Below are 23244 nucleotides of genomic sequence, written 5' to 3' on the forward strand. Positions count from 1 at the left end.
AAATACTGGTGTTCCATTGGAAACCAATTCCAAAAATTCAGTTTTCCTAGAGAAAATACAGGTATTCCATTGGAAAATGATTCCAGTCATCCAATTTTTCTAAATACTGTTTTTCCATGGAAAACAATTCCAATGATCCATTTTTTGTCTCTGCTAGAGAAAATACTGGTTTTCCATTGGAAAACAATTCCAATCATCCAGTTTTCATAAAGAAAATACTGGTTTTCCATTGGGAAACAATTCCAGTCATTCAGTTTTCCTAGAGAAAATACTGGTGCTCAATTGGAAACCAATTCCAATAATTCAGTTTTCCTAAATACTGGTGTTCAATTGGAAAACAATTCCAATCATCCAGTTTTCATAAAGAAAATACTGGTGTTCAATTGGAAAACAATTCCAATAATTCAGTTTTCATAAAGGAAATACTGGTTTGCCATTGGAAAACAATTCCAGTCATCCAGTTTTCCTCGAGAAAATACTGGTTTTCCATTGGAAAACAATTCCAATCATTCAGTTTTCCTAGAGAAAATACTGGTTTTCCATTGGAAACCAATTCCAATAGTTCAGTTTTCCTAAAGAAAATACTGATGTTCAATAGAAAAACAATTCCAATAATTCAGTTTTCCTAAAGAAAATACTGGTTTTCCATTGGGAAACAATTTCAATCATCCAGTTTTCCTAAAGAAAATACTGGTTTTCCATTGGAAAACAATTCCAATCATTCAGTTTTCCTAAAGAAATACTGGTTTTCCATGGGAAAACAATTCCAATAATTCAGTTTTCCCAGAGAATATACTGGTGTTCAATTGGAAAACAATTCCAATCATTCAGTTTTCATGAAGAAAATACTGGTTTTCCATTGAAAAACAATTCCAATCATCCAATTTTCCTAAATACTGGTTTTCCATTGGAAACCAATTCCAAAAATTCAGTTTTCCTAGAGAAAATACAGGTATTCCATTGGAAAATGATTCCAGTCATCCAATTTTTCTAAATACTGTTTTTCCATGGAAAACAATTCCAATGATCCATTTTTTGTCTCTGCTAGAGAAAATACTGGTGTTCAATTGGAAAACAATTCCAATCATCCAGTTTTCCTAAATACTGGTTTTCCATTGGAAAACAATTCCAATAATGCAGTTTTCCTAGAGAAAATACTGGTGTTCAATTGGAAACCAATTCCAATAATTCAGTTTTCCTAGAGAAAATACTGGTTTTCCACTGGAAACCAATTCCAATCATCCAGTTTTCCTAGAGAAAACACTGGTTTTCCATTTTTAGTAGGTCTGCCAGTCCCTTTAATCCCGGCTTTAAGCCCAGTTTACCACCCAGCCAGTCCAGCTTGTTTTCAAACAAAAGTGATATTGCAGAGTTTTGCTCCCTGGTGCTCCAAGAAGTTCCTGTTCTTGCCGAGCAGGGGGTCCCAAACATTTATTTCAGGTTAAATTAAGGAGTTTCGAGGTGAAAAAAGAAGCAGTTTAAATGGTTAAAGCGGCGCTGGGGAGATGCCCCAGCAGGACTGGGCCCACCCTGAGCTGGTTCCCCGGGGCAAACACAGCTGGGCCGGGCCCTAAAGCGGGGCTGGGGCAAAGCAAACACGGGCAGGAGGATGTTCCTCGCCCAGCAGAGGAGGTGACAAAGTTGTTGGGTTGACATTGGAAACATTTGACAGCAGCTGGGTTACCTTGAAGTCCAGGCTGTTCAGGCTCACCACGTCATCGTCCTTCTCGCGGCGCTTCCTCTTCTGCGAGAGAGAAAACAGGGTTGTGTTGGGAGACACCGTTCTGAGCTTTAATGAGACACCATTCTGAGCTTTAGTCCAGCAGTTCAGGGAGGTTTCTTTCATTTACACCTGAAACTGGCTGGAATAACTCCAAAAAATCAAAGTTAAACCCAAAGGCAAAGGGGGTTTGTGCTGCTCCGGGAGGTTCGTCACCCCGTTCCTCCACACTGGAAGTTGGTTCCTTCCTCTGTGCTCCTGGAATTGTGGTTGGGGGGGGATCAAAAGCAGGAAAACTCAGGAGCAGCACAGAACGCAGCAGATGCCAGTGGGAAGTGGTTAGAGTTCATTTAGGCACAAAAAATCATGGAATCCTGGAATGGTTTGGGTGGGAAGGGACATTAAAGCCCATCCAGTTCCATGTCCAACACCTCCCACTATCCCAGGTTGCTCCAGCCTGGCCTGGGACACTTCCAGGGATCCAGGGGCAGCCACAGCTTCTCTGGGCAAGCTTTACCTTCACGGTATTCTTTCCTAATGATCTAATTCCTAATAATCCAATTCCTAATTATCCGATCCCTAATTATCCAACCTGACCCCGCCCTCCTCCAGCTCAAAGCACTTTTGTACCAGGTTGGTCGTTCCTGCTCTTCAGGAACAACCCCCTGCAGCTGCAGGCTGGGCCAGAGGGGCTGGAGAGCAGCCAGGCAGGAAGGGAGCTGGGAGTTGGGCTGGGCAGGGAGCTGAAGAGGAGCCCGAGTGTGGCCAGGGGGGCAAGAGGGCCAAGGGCTGCTGGGCTGGCTGAGGAAGAGTGTGGCAGCAGGAGCAGGGCAGGGCTTGTGCCCCTGGGCTGGGCGCTGGGAAGGCCACCCCTGGAGTGCTGTGTCCAGCTCTGGGCCCTGAGCTCAGGAAGGCCCTGGAGGGGCTGGAGCAGGGGCAGAGAAGAGCAGCGAGGCTGGGGAAGGGACTGGAGCCCAAGTGCTGGGAGGAGAGGCTGAGGGAGCTGGGGGGGCTCAGCCTGGAGAGGAGGAGGCTCAGGGGAGACCTCCTCACTCTCTGCAACTCCCTGCCAGGAGGGGGGAGCCGGGGGGGGTTGGGCTCTTTTCCCAGGCAACCATCAGCAAGACAAGAGGGCTCGGTCTCAAGCTGTGCCAGGGGAGGTTTAGGTTGGAGATCAGGAAGAATTTCTTTGCAGAGAGGGTGCTCAGCCATTGGAATGGGCTGCCCAGGGAAGTGGGGGATTCTCCATCCCTGGAGGTGTTTCAGGACAGACTGGATGTGGCATCAGTGCCATGGGCTGGGAACCACGGCGGGGTTGGAGCGAGGGTTGGACTTGACGATTCCCAACCTTTCTGCTTCTGCGATCCCACAATATTTAAATTTATTTAAGAGAAGAAAACTCACAGTAAAAACCCAGACAGCAGCAGGGCCTTTTTTTTTTTTTTTGGCTTTCCTGGCTCCTCCTGGAGGGGGACATTTCCCAGATTTCCCCTCTGGAACATCTTTCCCATCCACCCAAAGCCAGAGGCACGAGAGCAAAGCCAGAGCTCTGTTTTCGAACCGGCGAGACTTTGTGCAATAAAATCCCGGCTTTTGGCCTGGGATCCCTTTTTTTTAACTTTGCCCAATAGAATTTTGTTCCAAAAAAAAACTTGGGACGTTTCCCAGCTGTGTCATTCCCAGCAGCACATTCCAAGAAAAAAGGCTCTCTCCAGCCGGGGTTTGGAAGCCCCGGCGCCGTTTCCCCATCGCAGGTTTGATCCTTTTCTCCTTCTCTCCCAGAATCCCAAAAAAAGGGATTTTTCGGGAAGTTGTCGAAGGGGGAAAAACACCCAGAGCAGGTTTAGGTTTGGGGGAGGGAGAAGCCCTAAAAAAAGAGGTGCCAAAATGGGGAGGGGAAAGGTAAATATTGGGGGGGTTTATTTTTAGGAACGACCAAAACAATCCTGGGAGCGTTTCGAGGGTTCGGATCAAAGCGCAGGGAAAGGAATTCTTTTAAGGAAAATACTGGGTTTCCATTGGAAAACAATTGCAATAATTCAGTTTTCCTAGAGAAAATACTGGTGTTCAATTGGAAAACAATTCCAATCATCCATTGAAAATACTGGGTTTCCACTGGAAAACAATTCCAATAATTCAGTTTTCCTAAATACAGGTTTTCAATGGGAAAACAATTCCAATAATTCAGTTTTCCTAAAGAAAATACTGGTTTTCCATTGGAAAACAATTCCAATCATCCAGTTTTCCTAAATATTGGTTTTCCATTGGAAACCATTCCAATCATCCATCTTCCGTCTCTCCTAAAGAGAATACTGGTTTTCCACTGGAAAACAATTCCAATAATGCAGTTTTCCTGAAGAAAATACTAGTTTTCCATTGGAAAACAATTCCAATCATCCAGCATTCCTACATACTGGTTTTCCACTGGAAAACAATTCCAATACTTCAGTTTTCCTAAAGAAAATAGTGGTGTTCAACTGGAAAACAATTCCAATCATTCAGTTTTCCTCTCTCTTAAGGAAAATACTGGTTTTCCATTGGGAAACAATTCCAATCATCCAGTTTTCCTAAAGGAAATACTGGTTTTCCATTGGAAAATAATTCCAACCATCCAGTTTTCCTAAATACTGGTTTTCCATTGGAAAACGATTCCAATCATCCAGCATTCCTACATGCTGGTTTTCCATTGGAAAACAATTCCAATCATCCAGTTTTCCTCTCTCCCACTAAAGGCTTTTTGCCCCAAGCCTGGATATTCTGGTTTTTAGGGATCATCCCTGTGGAATCCTTCGAAACCAATGGAATCCATAAACCCAATGGAATCCTGAAAACCAATGGAATCCTTCAAACCAATGGAATTCTCAAAACCAATGGAATTCTTCAAACCAATGGAATTCTCAAAACCAATGGAATTCTTCAAACCAATGGAATCCTTCAAACCAATGGAATACTTCAAACCAATGGAATCCTTAAAATCAATGGAATCCTTCAAATCAATGGAATCCTTAAAATCAATGGAATCCTTCAAACCAATGGAATCCTCAAAACCAATGGAATCCTTCAAACCAATGGAATCCTTCAAAACCAATGGAATCCTTCAAAACCAATGGAATCCTTCAAAACCATTTAAATCCTTTAAACCAAATGGAATCCTTCACATCCAATGGAATTCTCAAAACCAATGGAATCCTTCAAACCAATGGAATCCTTCAAAACCAGTTAAATCCTTTAAAATCAATGGAATCCTTCAAAGCAATGGAATCCTTCAAAATCAATTAAATCCTTAAAAACAATGGAATCCTTCAAACCAATGGAATCCTTCTCATCCAATGAAATCCTCTAAACCCAATGGAATCCTTCTCATCCAATGAAATCCTCTAAACCCAATGGAATCCTTCAAATCCAATGGAATCCTCAAAACCAATGGAATCCTTCAAATCAATGGAATCCTCAAAACCAATGGAATCCTTCAAATCAATGGAATCCATAAAACCAGTGGAATCCTTCTCATCCAATGAAATCCTCTAAACCCAATGAAATCCTCTAAACCCAACGGAATCCTTCAAACCAATGGAATCCTGAAAACCAATGGAATCCTTCAAATCCAATGGAATCCTTCAAATCCAATGGAATCCTTCGAAACCAATGGAATCCTTCAAACCAATGGAATCCTTTGAAAGCAATAAAACCTCCCGGATGCTCAGACTCCAAGAAGCAGGAATTCTGAACAGAATTCCAGTGGTCCAGCTCCAGAGGCTGGATGGTAAAGGATGGAGAGAGGAGAGCACCAGGGAGCTTCTCCACACCAAAGAAAACCCGGAGTTTTGGATTTTTAGGAACAAAACCCCCCCACTTTATTCCTATGCCGTCTTTTCCGTCCTGCCCATGGCATTCCCACCTCAGAAAATAAGGAATGAGAAAGGAAAACCCCGGGATATCCAGCCTGCCCTCAATCCCTGGGGGCAAGAAGCACCTTTGGGAAAGCTGGGAAGGCTCAGGAAGAGCCTGGTTGGGTGGGGAGGAATGGGTGGATTTTCCTTCTTCTCCAAATTTTCCCTCTGCATTCCCGATTTTTTTCCAGCTGTTTTCCTCACCAGGGTGAAATCCCAGTGTGGTCCTGGAGTCAGGAATGTGAAGAGCACCAGGGAGCTTCTCCACACCAAAGAAAACCCGGAATTTTGGATTTTTAGGAATAAAAACCCCTCGCTTTATTCCTACATGGTGTTTTCCATCCTGCCCATGGCATTCCCACCTCAGAAAATCAGGAATGAGAAAGGAAAACCCCGGGATATCCATCCTGCCCTCAATCCCTGGGGGCAAAAAGCACCTTTGGGAAAGCTGGGAAGGCTCAGGTGGGAAGGAATGGGTGGATTTTCCTTCTCTTCCAGAGCCAGGAACTTTTCCCTCTGCATTCCCGCTTTTTTTCCGGCTGTTCCACTCACCAGGGTGAAATCCCAGTGTGGGCCTGGAGTCAGGAATGTGAAGGAGCTGCCTCTCCTCAGGGGGTACCTGTGGGAAAGGAAGGATTGAGGTGGGTCAATCCAAGTTCTGAGGGTCCCAAAGCCCAGCAGGTCCTTCCTGGGAGAGCCCAGGGAATGTCGGAGCCCAGATTTTGGGAAGGGGGAAGCAAAAGGCTTATAGATATATATAATATATATTAGAATATACATAATATTTTTATATATATTATATATAACATATATAATACATAACATATTTAAAAATATAAATTATAATATAATATATTATTATATTATATATAAACTTATAATTATACAAAGTTATATAATATATAATAAAAAATAATATAATATAAAATATAATATAAAATAAATAAAATATAATAAATAAAATAAAAATATAAATAAAATAATATAAAATATAAATGTAATATAATATAAAATATATAATAAAAATAAAATAATAACAATTAAAAATATAAATCTGATTTAAAAGAATATAAAATAATAATTAAATTAATAATTAAATTAAATTAAATTAATTAATATTTATTAATTAAATAAATTAATTAAATAATTAAATAAAATAAATAATTAAATTAATAATTAATAATTAAAATAATAATTAAAACAAAAATAAAATTTAGTAATAAAAATAACATTAGTATCTAAACCAATAAATTAATTAAAGTAATAAAATTATTAATAAAAATAATATAATAAGAAGTTAAATGAAATAAAAATGGGAAATAATCTATGAAATATAAAATAATATAGACTATAAAATAATTTAAAAGAATAAAAATAATATAATAAGAAGTTAAATGAAATAATAGAAATTAATAAAAATGGAAAATAATATATGAAATATAAAATAATATAGACTATAAAATAATTTAAAAGAATAAAAATAATATAAGAAGTTAAATAAAATAATAGACATTAATAAAAATGAAAAATAATATATGAAATATAAATTAATATAGAATAAAATTAGTATAAAATAACGAAAACTATAAGAAGTAATAATAACTATAATTATGATAATAAATTAATTACTAGAAATAATAAAAATCAATTATAAAATACAAAACAATAAACTAAATACTATAAAATATCATAGTGATAAAATTATATAAATTAATAATAAAACATAAAAATATAAATTATAAATTTACTATAAAATACAAAATAATATAAAGTAATATAAAATAATAAAAACTATAAGAAGTAATAATAACTATAATTATGATAATAAATTAATAAATAAAAATAATAAAAATCAATTATAAAATACAAAACAATAAACTAAATACTATAAAATAACATAACAATAAAAATTATATACATTAATAATAAAATATAAAACTAATATAAAATCGAAATTTACTATAAAATACAAAACTAATCATTCCATGGATTGGTAGAAACCTCGGGAAGGGAACATTCCGTCGGATTTAGAGGAGCACAAACAGTTTAGGAAGAAAAATCTGGGAATGAGCGTGGGATTTCTTGGGAATTTCCAATATTTCCCGCGAGGAAGAAAACTCCTCGCTGCTCAATCCCAGAATTCCGGAGCCGGATGGAACCTTCCCGGGGAAAAGCAAAGAGGGAACGAGCGGAGCCGCAAACGGAGCCGCCGGAACGGAGCCGCGGAATCCCGGGGTTTATGCTTTGGGAAGCAGGAGCACTGCTGGATTCCGGGAATTTTGGAATTCCCGACGCCGGCAGCGGCCAAATGGGAGGCCTGGAAGTCGCCATGAGGCTGGAAAACCGTCCAGGAAAACTCCCAGGAATTCCTCTCCGGGATATCCAGCCACTGCTCCGGCAGGGAAAGGAGAAAGGATGGTGGAGGGGGATGGGATTAACATTCCAAAATCAGGCAGCTCCCGTTTTTCCAGCTCTCCAGGAGGTTGGAGAGGGATTTCTCCAGCTCAGATTCCACCATGGAAACTTGGGGGCTTGAGGCGGGAATGGCTTCCCAGTGCCAGAGGGCAGGGATGGGTGGGATACTGGGAAGGGATTCCTGGCTGGGAGGGGCTGGAATGGAATTCCCAGAGAAGCTGTGGCTGCCCCTGGATCCCTGGGAGTGTCCAAGGCCAGGTTGGAGCAACCTGGGAGAGTGGGAGGTGTCCCTGCCCATGGCAGGGGGTGGGAATGGATGGGATTTAAGGTCCCTTCCCACCCAGATAATCCTGGGATTCCATGATTCTGGATTCCCTCTGCTCTGGAGCCAGGCTGGGAGAGCTGGGAATGTTCCCCTGGAGGAGAGAAGGCTCCAGGGAGAGCTGAGAGCCTCTGGCAGGGCCTAAAGGGGCTCCAGGAGAGCTGGAGAGGGACTGGGGACAAGGCCTGGAGGGACAGGACACAGGGAATGGCTTCCCAGTGCCAGAGGGCAGGGATGGGTGGGATATTGGGAAGGAATTGCTGGCTGGGAGGGTGGGGAGGGGCTGGAATGGATTTCCCAGAGAAGCTGTGGCTGCCCCTGGATCCCTGGGAGTGTCCAAGGCCGGGTTGGAGCAACCTGGGACAGTGGGAGGTGTTGGGGTTGGAACTGGATGGGCTTTAAGGTCCCTTCTGTTCCATAATTCCATGATTTCCCCTTCAATGGTCCAGTAAAGGAGTGAAACAAGAGAAGAAGGCAAAGCAGAAATCCCAAACTGCTCCTTCCCACACCCCCCAACACCCAGAGTGATCCTCCTCCCTTTCCAAGGCCAAACAGGTGGAGCTGGGATCTGCCAGGAACACCGGGAACGGGAATAAACGGGTATGGAGGGAAACAGATCCTCGTGCCAAGTGGGGAAAAGCCCTTTAGGGAAAAGCAGCCTCTGCCTCCCCAAAGCTCTGTCCCATCTCATGCCAGGGTCCCCTCCACGAGGCTCCCTGTGACACTTCCTGCACAATTCCCGGATTGTTTTTCCTCCGCCGGGGCCTGCGAAGCTCATCCGAGAGCTCTGGGCTCGTGCAGGTCCCCGGCTCACATGGAGTGTAAAATCTCTGCTTGGACAAATCGGGTTTTTTGTGCTAATTGGGGTTTTTCTGGGACTCATTTCTGAGCTTGGGACCAAAATCTTTCCCTCTCCTCCTTGGATAAAATCCAGATTCCTAAATGTTTATTTGTGGCATTTTCTGTGCTCGTGCAGGTCCCCTGCTCACATCAAATGTAATATTTCTGCATTGAGAAGTCTTTTTTTTTGGTGCTAATGGTGATTTTTCTGGGACTCATTTCTGCCCTTGGTCTTTCCCTCTCCTCCCTGGATCCAATCCAGATTCCAAAATGTTTCTTTGTGGCATTTTCTGGGCTCGTGTAGATCCCCTGCTCACATCAGATGTGACATCTCTGCTTGGAGAAATTGGGGTTTTTGTGCTGCTGGTGGTTTTTCTGGGATTCATTTCTGACCTTGGGACCAAAATCTTTCCCTCTCCTCCTTGGATCCAACCCAGATTCCGAAATATTTATTTGTGGCATTTTCTGGGCTTGTCCATGTCCACCTGCTCACATTAAACTTAACATTTCTGCATTGAGAAGTCTTTTTATTTTGTGCTGCTGGTGATTTTTCTGGGACTCATTTCTGACCTTGATCTTTCTCTCTCCTCCTTGGATCCAACCCAGATTCCGAAATGTTTCTTTGTGGCATTTTCTGTCCATGTCCACCTGCTCACATGGAGTGTAACATCTCTGTATTGAGAAGTCTTTTTTTTTGTGCTGGTGGTTTTTCTGGGATTCATTTCTGACCTTGGGACCAAAATCTTTTTCTCTCCTCCTTGGATCCAATCCAGATTCCCAAATATTTATTTGTGGCATTTTCTGGGCTTGTCCCTGTCCACCTGCTCACATGGAGTGTAACAGCTCTGCTTGGAGAAATCTGGTTTTTTGTGCTGCTGGTGGTTTTTTGGGACTCATTTCTGCCCTTCATCTTTCCCTCTCCTCCCTGGATCCAATCCAGATTCCTAAATATTTATTTGTGGCATTTTCTGGGCTCGTACAGGTCCCCTGCTCACATCAAATGTAACATCTCTGCTTGGAGAAATTGGGGTTTTTGTGCTAATTGTGGTTTTTCTGGGATTCATTTCTGACCTTGGGACCAAAATCTTTCCCTCTCCTCCTTGGATAAAATCCAGATTCCTAAATATTTATTTGTGGCATTTTCTGGGCTCGTGCAGATCCCCTGCTCACATAGAGTGTAACATCTCTGCATTGAGAAGTCTTTTTTTTTGGTGCTAATGGTGATTTTTCTGGGACTCATTTCTGCCCTTGGTCTTTCCCTCTCCTCCCTGGATCCAATCCAGATTCTGAAATGTTTCTTTGTGGCATTTTCTGTGCTCGTGCAGATCCCCTGCTCACATCAAATGTAACAGCTCTGCTTGGAGAAATCGTTTTTTTTTGTGCTGCTGGTGGTTTTTCTGGGATTCATTTCTGACCTTGGGACCAAAATCTTTCCCTCTCCTCCTTGGATCCAACCCAGATTCCAAAATATTTATTTGTGGCATTTTCTGGGCTTGTCCCTGTCCACCTGCTCACGTTAAACTTAACATTTCTGCACTGAAAAATCTGGTTTTTGTGCTGCTGGTGGTTTTTTGGGACTCATTTCTGACCTTCATCTTTCCCTCTCCTCCTTCAACCCAGATTCCGAAATGTTTCTTTGTGGCATTTTCTGTCCATGTCCACCTTGTCACATGGAGTGTAACATTTCTGTATTAAGAAGTCTTTTTTTTTGTGCTGGTGGTTTTTCTGGGATTCATTTCTGACCTTGGGACCAAAATCTTTCCCTCTCCTCCTTGAATCCAATCCAGATTCCAAAATATTTATTTGTGGCATTTTCTGGGCTTGTCCATGTCCACCTGCTCACATTAAACTTAACATTTCTGCTTTGAGAAGTCTTTTTATTTTGTGCTGCTGGTGGTTTTTCTGGGACTCATTTCTGACCTTCATCTTTCCCTCTCCTCCTTGGATCCAACCCAGATTCCGAAATGTTTATTTGTGGCATTTTCTGGGCTTGTCCCTGTCCACCTGCTCACATAGAGTGTAACATCTCTGCTTGGAGAAATCTATTTTTTTGTGCTAATGATGGTTTTTCTGGGACTCATTTCTGCCCTTCATCTTTCCCTCTCCTCCTTGGATCCAACCCAGATTCTGAAATGTTTCTTTGTGGCATTTTCTGGGCTCGTGCAGATCCCCTGCTCACATCAAATGTAACAGCTCTGCCTGGAGAACCCTCCCGGCCTCCCCGTGTTATCCCCGCTCGGGGCTGACTCCGGAACTCTGTCCTGGGCATTCCTGGCACAGGGGCGGGCACAGGGGTGGGCACAGGCCAGGGATGAGCAACCCTGGAAGTTTTTCCCTGCCTGTTGAGGCCCTGCAGGGCTGATCACGGCTCCAAACACGGGCTGATGGATGGAAAGGAGCCTGGGAATAACATCCCTGGAGAGAGCCAAAGAAAGCGTCCTGCCCGTGGATTAATTGGATTAATTGCCCTGTTTACTGCAGAGCTGCTCCAAGATATCCCATCCAGAGATATCCCCAACAAAGGGGCTGGAGTTGGGTCACTTCCTTGAAAAAAGAGCTTTCCTGGCAGCCCTGGCTCCGGGATAATCTGCCTGGAGACAGGATGAGCAGCTCCAGCCTCTCTCTCCTTATCTCATCAAGCCCCAACTGTTAATTAATTAGGCTGATTCATATTTCCAGGTGATTAAGGATTAAGGGTTACGTGGAGGCCCCCAAAAATAATCCCCTGGGGGGGTGGTTAAAAACAAAAAAAAGCTGCAGCCAAGCAAAAAAAAAATCCCTCCAAATCCTGAGCTCGGGAAGAACAAACATTCCTGGTTTTTTGGGATTTTTTTTTGCTCCAAGGAATGAACGTTCCAGGCTCATTCCCAGCTTTTCCAGAGCCTGTTTAAATAGAGATTTGTCCCGGAGAGCTGGAGGTTAAAAGAGGGAATGGGGGTGGGATCAGCTGGAAAAGTTTGGGAATGTGGAGAGAGAGGGAGAGGGGGGAAGTGCTGGCCACAAAACCTGTCGGGTCACATAGCAAGGCAGGGGATGTGGCCTCAATAATGTGAATAATAGAGGAAGTTTGGGTAATTTAGGAGATAAAGGATTGATAAAGGCAGGCAGGGAATTGTTTCAGGTCATTGTTCCCCACCTTTCCTTGGATAAACAGCCCGGGATCCTACTTGGGCTGGGAAGTTGAGGAGGGGAAGGATAAAGAGCAGTGGAAAAAAATAAACAAACCCGCTTTTTTTTAAGTTTTAAAGCGATTTTTAGATTTTTAAATTTTTTTAATTTTAAAGCAATTTTTAATTTTTTTTTAATTTTAAAGCGATTTTTAAATTTTTAAATTTTTTTAATTTTAAAGCGATTTTTAAATTTTTAATTTTAAAGCAATTTTTAAATTTTTAAATTTTTTTTAATTTTAAAGCAATTTTTAAATTTTTAAATTTTTTTTAATTTTAAAGCAATTTTTAAATTTTTAAATTTTTTTTAATTTAAAGCAATTTTTAAATTTTTAATTTTTTTTAATTTTAAAGCAATTTTTAAATTTTTTTAACGTTACAAGCACCCTTTTTAATTTAAAATGTTTTTAATTTATAACCGAATTGTTTAAATTTTAAGCGACTCCTCAACCCGCACCGTTGGGCCTTTTTACTCATTTCATACGTTATCTTGTTTGGAAAAGCTGCCACAAAGAGCTTTTGGAATTTGGATTTAAAGCTTTTCTGCAGGGGGAAAAAATAAAAACAAACCCAACAAACTGGATTTTTCCAGTTAATGTTTCCAACTCCAACAATATCCAGGGGTTTGTGCAAACAAACCTTGGCTTGAGGGCACTCAGGGCTGGGCTTATCTTGGAAAAGTTTCTCCAGGGAAACTTTTTTTTCCAGAGGGAAAGGAACAACAAAAAATAAATCCCTTGATGGGACATTTGGAATGGCTCAAAGAAGGACATAAAGTTCAGGCCGGGGAGGAAAAAGGTGCTGCTTGAAGCCAAAGGAATTGGGATCCTCGTGGTTCCAGTGATCCAAGGAGCACAGGAATGGTGGGAAAGCTGCAAGAAAGTCTCCAGGAATTCCAGCTCTCCAAGAGGCAGGAAAACTCCTGGAATGAGGTGGGAGCTCCTCGTGCTTTCCGGCCGCTCTGGAATCGCCGTTAGTTTGGTCTCTGCTCTTGGAACGAGCTCTGCCCGGCAGAGGAAGCGCCTTGGGAAGGTTGGATCGGAGCAGGAAGGTTGTGGAAGTGGCTTTGGAAGTGGCTTTTCCGTTCCTGAAGGGTTTGCTCCTCACCGGGGGCCCTGGAATCTCAGAGGCCTTTAGTGTGGAGCTGCAATCAGAGGCACTGGACAGGGGCAGATAAGCCCCGAGGAGATCAAACATGCCCTGATATCCCGGAATATCCTGGAATAATCCCCCGGGGAGCTGCCCAAGAGCAGCCTCTGCACTGCCAACGCAGCCAATCCAGCTCTGGGGGAGGGTTGCAGGGATATCTTCCCACCACACACTTCCCTCTGCAGTCAAACACCTCCCTTCCAGCTGCCTCCCCGCTTCCCTCCCCAGCTCCAGGGCAAAGCGGGGCAATCCCAAGCTCCCTGACACTGGGGCTGAGCCTGGCAGGGCTCTCTGCAGGAGAAAGGGAAGAGCCCTTCAGTGGGACAAGAGCCCTTCAGTGGGACAAGATCCCTTCAGTGGGACAAGAGCCCTTCAGTGGGACAAGATGCCTTCAGTGGGACAAGATCCCTTTAGTGGGACAAGATTCCTTCAAGATCCTTCCAGTGGGACAAGGTCATCCCAGCAGGACAAAACCTCTTCAGTGGGACAAGATCCTTTTGGTAGGACAAGATCCTTTCAGTGGGACAAGATCCCTTTAGTAGGACAAGATCTTTTCAGTGGGATAAGATCCCTTTAAATCAGTGGGACAAGATCTTCGTTCAGTGGGATCCCTTTAGTAGATCCCTGGGATCAGCGGGATAAGATCCTTTCAGTGGGACAAGATCATTCCAGCAGGACAAAACCCCTTCAGTGGGACAAGATCCTTTCCAGTGGGACAAGATCCTTCCAGTGGGACAAGATCCCTCAGTCAGTGGGAAAAGATCCCTTTAGTGGGAGGGGATAAGCCCTTCCAGATCCTTTCCTGGAAAATCCCCAGTGCCAAGGTCATCCCAGCAGGACAAAACCTCTTCAGTGGGATAAGATCCTTTTGGTAGGACAAGATCCTTTCAGTGGGACAAGATCCCTTTAGTAGGACAAGATCTTTTCAGTGGGATAAGATCCCTTCAGCGGGATAAGATCCTTTCAGTGGGACAAGATCATTCCAGCAGGACAAAACCCCTTCAGTGGGACAAGATCCTTCCAGTGGGACAAGATCCCTCCAGTGGGACAAGATCCCTCCAGTGGGATAAGATCCCTTTAGTGGGACAAGATCCCTCCAGTGGGATAAGATCCCTTTAGTGGGACAAGATCCCTTCAGTGGGATAAGATCCCTTTAGTGGGACAAGATCCCTTCAGTGGGATAAGATCCCTTTAGTGGGAAAAGATTCCTTCAAAATCCTTTCAGTGGGACAAGATCCTTCCAGTGGAACAAGGTCATCCCAGCAGGACAAAACCTCTTCAGTGGGATAAGATCCTTTTGGTAGGACAAGATCCTTTCAGTGGGACAAGATCCCTTTAGTAGGACAAGATCTTTCCAGTGGGATAAGATCCCTTCAGCGGGATAAGATCCTTTCAGTGGGACAAGATCATTCCAGCAGGACAAAACCCCTTCAGTGGGACAAGATCCTTTCAGGGGGAGAAGGTCCTTTCAGTAGGACAAGATCCTTCCAGTGGGACAAGATCCCTTCAGTGGGATAAGATCCTTCCAGTGGGAGAAGATCCTTTCAGTAGGACAAGATCCCTTCAAGGTCCTTTCAGTGGGACAAGACCATTCCAGCAGGACAAGATCCCTTCTGTGGGACAAGATTCTATCAATAGGACAAGATCCTTTCAGTGGGACAAGATCTCTCCAGTGGGACAAGATCCCTTCAGTGGGACGAGATCCCTTCAGAGGGACAAGATCCTTCCAGTGGGACAAGATCCTTTCGGTAGGACAAGATCATTCCAGCAGGACAAAACCCCTTCAGTGGGACAAGATCCCTTCAGTGGGACAAGATCCCTTCAGTGGGACAAGATCCTTCCAGTAGGATAAGATCCCTTCAATGGGACAAGATCATTCCAGCAGGACACGGTGCAGGCTCCTCTTTTCCCGCCCCAATCCCCTTCCCAGAGTTCCGTGTCGGTGCTCCCGGAGCAGGGCTGCAGCTCTGCCCCGGGACAGGTGCCAGGAGTCCCCGGGGAGGGTTATTTGCTGTTCCAGGGAGTTAATCCATGACATAACTCCGCAAACACCGGAGCCGGCCCAGCTCGGAGGGAACAAACACCAGCCTGGGGAGGGAAAGCTTTGGAGCTGCCCCGCTGGGATGACTCTTGGAGCAGAACCAGCCCAGAGAACCTGGAGGAGGAAGCACAGAAATCCTGGGATGTTTGGAGCAGTTCCAGGCCATGGCCAAGCACCCCTGGACGGGAGCTGTGGTGTTCCAGAAGTACAAGGCGTGGGATGGAGCTGGTGTCCCTCGGCCTCAGCAGCATGAAATCATGGAATTAGGGGTTGGAAGGGACCTTGAGGATCATCTAGTTCCACTCCCAGTCCCTCCCACTATCCCAGGACACTTCCAGGGACGCGGCATCCACAACCTCCCTGGGGAAACTATTCCAGGGCCTCACCATCCTCAGAGGGAAGAATTTCTTCCCAATATCCAACCTGACTCTCCCCTCTTTCAGTTTGTACCCCTTGTCCTGTCACTGCAGCTCTTCCTGCCAGTGATGCCCCAGAGCATCCCCCAGCTCTTCCCAGTCCTCCATCCCTGGAATCCATGGAATCCAGGAGCAGCCTCTGCTCCCCACACGTGCCAGGGCAGGGCTGTCCCGAGGGAATCGCCTTCTCCAGGCAGGAATTCCTGGAAGGGAGGACTGGGAGGGGGATAATCCATCCCTAGAAAGAGCAAAACTCACTTCTTTAGGAAGAGAAAAGCGAAAGCTGCCGACAGAAGGACCTGATCCATGACTGAGGGCTGGCTCTTCCCACTCCAGGAGCTCTCTGTGTTCCCTTTTCCAGGGATGGGCTGCAAACAGCCAGGAGCAGAGCTGGAGAAAGCAGATGAGAAAAGATGGGATTATCCCTGGCAGAGGACTCGGCTCCCGGGGCAGATCCAAGGATCCTCCCAGCTCTGGAGTTTGGAGCAGCAGGCCCTTGTCAATCAGTGGGATTGATGAGCTGGGGGGACAATCCTGATCCCTAAAAACCAGCAGCAGGAATAAAAGCCACGTGCCAAAGGTTGGCTCCCCTTTTCCAGCCAGGTTGGGCTCATCTCCCGGCTCAGGTGTCACTTGTCCAGCCATCCCTGGACCTGATCCATGATTGAGGGCTGGCTCTTCCCACTCCAGGAGCTGTTTGTGTTCCCTTTTCCAGGGATGGGGTGCAAACACCCAGGAGCAGAGCTGGAGGAAGCAGCTGAGAAAAGATTTGGCTGCTGTGGGATGGGACCATCCCTGGCAGAGGACTTGGCTCCCGGGGCAAATCCAAGGATCCTCCCAGCTCTGGAGTTTGGAGCAGCAGGCCCTTGTCAGTCAGTGGGATTGATGAGCTGGGGGGATAATCCTGATCCCTAAAAACCAGCAGCAGGAATAAAAGCCCTTTTCCTGCCAGGCTGGGCCCATCTCCCGGCTCATGTGTCACTTGTCCAGCCACCCCTGTCACTCTGGACACCTCCAGCCAGGAATTTTAAGCTTGGCTCTGCCCTGGAGGCGCCTCTGCTTCTCCAGGGGCTAAAAAGGAACGGCTCCAGTTTAAGGAATGGGGCTTTGAAGTGCCCAAAGTGGGGTGGAATTAATCTGCCAGCTCCTGGAATTCCTCCCCAGAGCTAAGACACGACTGTTCATAAAGACATTTTTGACTCATTGGGTCATGTCATGCGAGCTGTGCCCTGGGAGAGCAGGTACTTGGGAATAAAATCTGACTAAATTTGCTTTAAATAGTTCACAAGCTCTGCAGGGGTTTTTGTCCCGGGGGCAGAAATGTGTCCCAGAAAGCACCAGCACAAAAAAAAAGACTTCTCAAAGCAGAGATGTCACATTTGATGTGAGCAGGGGATCTACAAGAGCCCAGAAAATGCCACAAATAAATATTTTGGAATCTGGGTTGGATCCAAGGAGGAGAGAAAAAGATTTTGATCCCAAGGGCAGAAATGAGTCCCAGAAAAACCACCAGCAGCACAAAAAAAAAAAGACTTCTCAATACAGAGATGTTACACTCCATGTGAGCAGGTGGACATGGACAAGCCCAGAAAATGCCACAAAAAACCATTTTGGAATCTGGATTGGATCCAAGGAGAGGAGGGAAAGATTTTGGTCCCAAGGTCAGAAATGAATCCCAGAAAAACCCCAATTAGCACAAAAAAGCGGATTTCTCCAAGCAGAGCTGTTACATTTGATGTGAGCAGGGGACCTGCACGAGCCCAGAAAATGCCACAAAGAAACATTTTGGACTCTGGATTGGATCCAGGGAGGAGAGGGAGAGGAAGGAACAGCCATTCCTGCAGGAAAGCACTGACTCACAGAGGCTGGACTGGAGACAAGGCACCTTCAAACAGTGTTTTCCTGGCCCAAAGTGAAGGCCTTTGGGTGCTTTAATGACCCCCAGACCCCTCCAGGTTAACTCGACCTGCTGTTTTGAATTCCCAAAAAATCAGGGCTCGGAGGGAACTCCTCCCTTTTCCCACATTTCCAGGCCAGAGGCCCCACGTGGAGCTGGCCTGGGTTGTTTTTAACCCAGTTCCCACTCGGGGTCAGCCCCGGGGTACCTATTTTGAACATTCCCAGGGGAGAGTGGCCTGGCCAGAGGAATTCCAAGTGCCCAGAATCCATGGGAGAGAGAGCTGGGCCAGCCCAGGGCCGCTGGCCTTCAAACCCAGACGACTATTTTGAGTCCTTGTGGGAACCCAGCTCAGTGCAATAAAAATTGAGAGTTATCACAAGAGAACGCTCAGCAAAAGACACATTTTAGCGCTGACAGACACAAACTTTCCTCTTTTTTTTTTTTTTCAGCTGCCTGCTCTGGCTTTTTGTATCCAAACTGTCCCCGCAGCTCCCGCTTTGGATCAAAGTTGTGCCAGTTTTTGGACTCAAAACAGCAATTTAATGTGGCGGAAAAGTTGCCACTGAGTTCTCAGATATCCTTGCAAACATGAGCCCAACAAGAGTTTAGTCAGGCTGGGGTGAAGGAAACACCAGCTTTATGTGCTGAGATGGAACATGATCCCCCCAGGGATCAGTGCTGGGCCCAGTCCTGTTTAATGTCTTTATTGAGGATTTAGATGAGGGGATGGAGGGAACCATCAGCACATTCCAGGTGCCCCCAAGCTGGGGGAGTGTTGATGTGCTGGAAGGCAGGAGGGCTCTGCAGAGGGCCCTGGCCAGGCTGGATCCAGGGGCTGATTGCAAGGGGCTGAGGTTCCCCAAGGCCAAGGGCCGGGTCCTGCCCTTTGGCCACAAGAAGCCCCTGCAGCTGCAGGCTGGGCCAGAGGGGCTGGAGAGCAGCCAGGCAGGAAGGGAGCTGGGAGTTGGGCTGGGCAGGGAGCTGAAGAGGAGCCCGAGTGTGGCCAGGGGGGCAAGAGGGCCAAGGGCTGCTGGGCTGGCTGAGGAAGAGTGTGGCAGCAGGAGCAGGGCAGGGCTTGTGCCCCTGGGCTGGGCGCTGGGGAGGCCACCCCTGGAGTGCTGTGTCCAGCTCTGGGCCCTGAGCTCAGGAAGGCCCTGGAGGGGCTGGAGCAGGGGCAGAGAAGAGCAGCGAGGCTGGGGAAGGGACTGGAGCCCAAGTGCTGGGAGGAGAGGCTGAGGGAGCTGGGGGGGCTCAGCCTGGAGAGGAGGAGGCTCAGGGGAGACCTCCTCACTCTCTGCAACTCCCTGCCAGGAGGGGGGAGCCGGGGGGGGTTGGGCTCTTTTCCCAGGCAACCATCAGCAAGACAAGAGGGCTCGGTCTCAAGCTGTGCCAGGGGAGGTTTAGGTTGGAGATCAGGAAGAATTTCTTTGCAGAGAGGGTGCTCAGCCATTGGAATGGGCTGCCCAGGGAAGTGGGGGATTCTCCGTCCCTGGAGGTGTTTCAGGACAGACTGGATGTGGCATCAGTGCCATGGGCTGGGAACCACGGCGGGGTTGGATCAGGGGTTGGGCTGGATGATCTCGGAGGTCCCTTCCAACCCAGCTGATTCTGGGATTCTGGGATTCCAACCCAGCTGATCTGGAATTCTGGGATTCTATGTGGCTGGAAAAAGTTCTTAAAAACCAGCTTGGAGAGCAAAGCTTTTTATTTTGATTATAAAATAATAAATCTGACTGCACTGCAGCTCCGGGCTCTCCAAGGGGAGGAGCTGACGGGGCTGGAGGAGCTGCCACGTGTGGGTTTGCAGCTCATCAGAACATCAACACTGTACTTGTAATTCCTGGTGATTCACACCCCAAACAAACCCGGGAGAATCCCGGCCGGCGTTTTCCCCTCCCGCTCCAGGCAGTTCTGCAGAAGCCACAAAGTGCCGGGCGTGGGGGGGAGGTCACGGCCCTTCTTCCTGCCCTTTTTTGGGGGAGGAGAGGCTTTCCCGGCCTCGGCACACCCCGAGAGCTGCGGGATTCCTGCCAAAAGCTGGAGGGAAAAAGTCCATGTGGGATCAGGACGGGACCAGACAAAGCTTTGGAAGAGATTTACCGGGGGGGGGGGGACGAACAGGCAGCCCCAAAACTGGTGCAGGCAGGAAAAAGGAGCCTCACAAACGTCAGTCTTGTTCTACTTAACACCCAAATATTTTTGGGAACAGCACAGGGACCTCTATTCTTCGGGAATTTCGCCTCCTTGGAGGCTATAAAAAGCCGAAGGGGATTTAACACTTAACCCACGGGGCAGGGTCAGACTCGGGCAGGAGCAGGATGGGAATGAGGGAGGAAAACACGAGGAGAGGAGACTTTGGGATTATTTTCCAATAATCCTACTGAGAGAAAAGAGTGAGGAGGCCCAAGAGCTGGGCAGGAAACGGTGCAGGGAGGAGCTGCGGATTTAATGTCTCTACAACAACCGAGGGCAAGATGGGAAGAGGAAAAGCCCCGAGGAGGTGGGTGGTAAAAAGCAGCACCGAGTGACTTTACAGTCTAAATATTTACACGTTCCGAGGGCTCTCGGAGGTGTACTTTGCTCTTACAAAAGGGATCGTTTCATGCTTTTACTTTCTTTGCCAAACGCAAAAAAAAAAAGAAAAGTAAACACGTGTAAGCAGCGCTGATATCCCGGAGCCAGGAACGAGCCCCGGGAACCACCCCAGGAGAGCTCCTTTTCTCCGACAGGGTTTGCACGGTCTGATTAAAGTCATTTAAGGCACTTGGAGGCGAGATAACTGTTCCTTTCACTGCTTTTCTTCTCCCAACATCAAACCACGGGAGGGTTTCTCAGCCTTCCCTGCCCCTCTGGGTGTGTTTGGATCCCTCACGGTCCTTCCTGCTGATGTTCCTCCACTCCTTGCTGGAGGAGGAATAAATATCAGCTCTGAAATGATTTCTTTTAATTCCCAGATGACATTTTCCAGTGTGAGATCCCTCCCCAATTCTCCTGATCTGGCTCAGTTCGCACATGGAATCCAAATTAATTCTCCTTGTGGGGATGAGAGGGTTGGAATTGTTTGGTTGTGTGGCCACGGAGGAGGTTTTAGAGGCAGATCACAGAATGATAGAATCACAGAATCAGCCGGGCTGGAAGGGACCTCTGAGCTCATCCAGCCCAACCCTTGATCCAACCCCGCCGTGGTTCCCAGCCCATGGCACTGATGCCACATCCAGTCTGTCCTTAAACACCTCCAGGGATGGAGAATCCCCCCCTTCCCTGGGCAGCCCATTCCAATGGCTGAGCACCCTCTCTGCAAAGAAATTCTTCCTGATATCCAACCTAAACCTCCCCTGGCACAGCTGAAGACCGAGCCCTCTTGTCTTGCTGATGGTTGCCTGGGAAAAGAGCCCGACCCCCCCCGGCTCCCCCCTCCTGGCAGGGAGTTGCAGAGAGTGAGGAGGTCTCCCCTGAGCCTCCTCCTCTCCAGGCTGAGCCCCCCCAGCTCCCTCAGCCTCTCCTCCCAGCACTTGGGCTCCAGTCCCTTCCCCAGCCTCGCTGCTCTTCTCTGCCCCTGCTCCAGCCCCTCCAGGGCCTTCCTGAGCTCAGGGCCCAGAGCTGGACACAGCACTCCAGGGGTGGCCTCCCCAGCGCCCAGCCCAGGGGCACAAGCCCTGCCCTGCTCCTGCTGCCACACTCTTCCTCAGCCAGCCCAGCAGCCCTTGGCCCTCTTGCCCCCCTGGCCACACTCGGGCTCCTCTTCAGCTCCCTGCCCAGCCCAACTCCCAGCTCCCTTCCTGCCTGGCTGCTCTCCAGCCCCTCTGGCCCAGCCTGCAGCTGCAGGGGCTTCTTGTGGCCAAAGGGCAGGACCCGGCCCTTGGCCTTGGGGAACCTCAGCCCCTTGCAATCAGCCCCTGGATCCAGCCTGGCCAGGGCCCTCTGCAGAGCCCTCCTGCCTTCCAGCACATCAACACTCCCCCAGCTTGGGGGCACCTGGAATGTGCTGATGGTTCCCTCCATCCCCTCATCTAAATCATCAATAAAAGGACAGAGAGAAGAAAGGCTTGCAAGGAGAGAAAAAGAGCTGGAAACTCAGACAAAACAACCCAGCTGAAGGATTAAGAAGTCCAGGAAAACGGCAGTTGCTGCAGCAGACAAGGAGCTGCTGCCTCCAGGGATAATTTTATGGAGCCTGGCAGGGAAAAGCAGCTCAGGGGCCAAGGGAAACAGGAGGAGAAAAGGGAGGAGAGTTCAGCCACGAGCCTCTCATCTCGAGGGATAAACACACCTGAAGTTTGTTTGCAGGTTTTAATCGGGGAGGGGAATCACGAAGCTTTAATAAAAGCCTCAAGAGTAATTTCCAGTCGTTAACAACAAACAAACCGAGCAACCAACCGCCCCCACACAAAACAAAGCTCCGAGGGGGGGGAGAGAGCAGCTCTCCTGGAGAGAGCACACTTGGATTTAGGGGAGGGAAAGTCTGACACAGGAAACCTGTTATTAAACCTCGCTCAGCTCGGGAGAACGTTCTTGGAGAGTTAACACAGAGCTTAGTCTGTCTCTGCTCAAAGATTATCCCGAAGCGATTGTTGGCACAAAGGGAAGGGGTTTATTTAGGTGGCAGGAGCACCTCTGAGCTGCCCCCTGATGTGGCTGAGTTCTGGTGCAAAAGCAGGGCAGGTTTGATGCAAATAATCCCTAACAAATCAGAATTAAGATGATATTAAGGTGGAAACAACGAGCAGCAACGTAAAATGTTACATATGTAAAGCCGGGGGAGGAAACGTGGCTTGATAAGAGAGATAAGAACTCCTGAGAACACTTCAGAGGGACACATTCCACTCTCCCAGGCTGCTCCATCCTGGTTTTGGGCACTTCCAGGGATCCAGGGGCAGCCACAGCTCCTCTGGGCACCAAGCTTTGCCCCTTGGGTGCTGCCCAGCACAGAGAGAAGGGGCCAGAGGTTGTTTAAAATCCCTCTTGGGATCTCCAGATGTCCAAGCCCAGGAGACCTTGAAAGGCTTCTCTGAAGCCTTTTGGGCTTTGCTGGGTCTCAAAATGACTAAAAACCATGTTTATGGTCTTGACGTGTTCCCCAGCACCGTTCAGGCACTGAGAGAACTATAAATCCATGGACTCTCTGCTCCTGGCAGGGAAGGAACTCCTGCACTGGGCAGAGCCAGGGATCAAATCCTCTCTGTGCAAACAGGGAGAACAAACAGGCCCCAGTTCCTTTGGATTTGTCACCAGAGGGAAAAAACAGTTTGAGAGTCAATTCTTAGAGCTGAGGAACAAACACCCCTGAGCTGGGAGAGATGGGAGATCATGGAATGGTTTGGGATGGAAGGGACCCTAAAGACCATCCAGTTCCAACCCCAACACCTCCCACTATCCCAGGCTGC

At 47.1% G+C, this 23244-nt stretch overlaps 1 protein-coding gene across 1 annotated transcript in view; it reads right to left on the reverse strand.

The window, feature by feature from the left end:
- Nucleotides 1-23244, reverse strand: part of NET1 (neuroepithelial cell transforming 1) — a 56194-nt gene that overhangs the window by 22694 nt on the left and 10256 nt on the right. Inside the window, exons 2-3 of the mRNA XM_027743036.2 lie at nt 6163-6229; nt 1685-1744 (exon numbers count right to left, since the gene is read on the reverse strand). Coding sequence (XP_027598837.1) covers nt 1685-1744; nt 6163-6229 — 127 coding nt within the window. The remainder of the gene's footprint in view (nt 1-1684; nt 1745-6162; nt 6230-23244) is intronic.

The sequence above is a fragment of the Pipra filicauda genome, unplaced genomic scaffold (genome assembly GCF_003945595.2).
Source record: "Pipra filicauda isolate LSUMZ 115617 unplaced genomic scaffold, ASM394559v2 scaffold851_size65776_pilon, whole genome shotgun sequence".
Lineage (NCBI taxonomy): Eukaryota > Metazoa > Chordata > Aves > Passeriformes > Pipridae > Pipra > Pipra filicauda.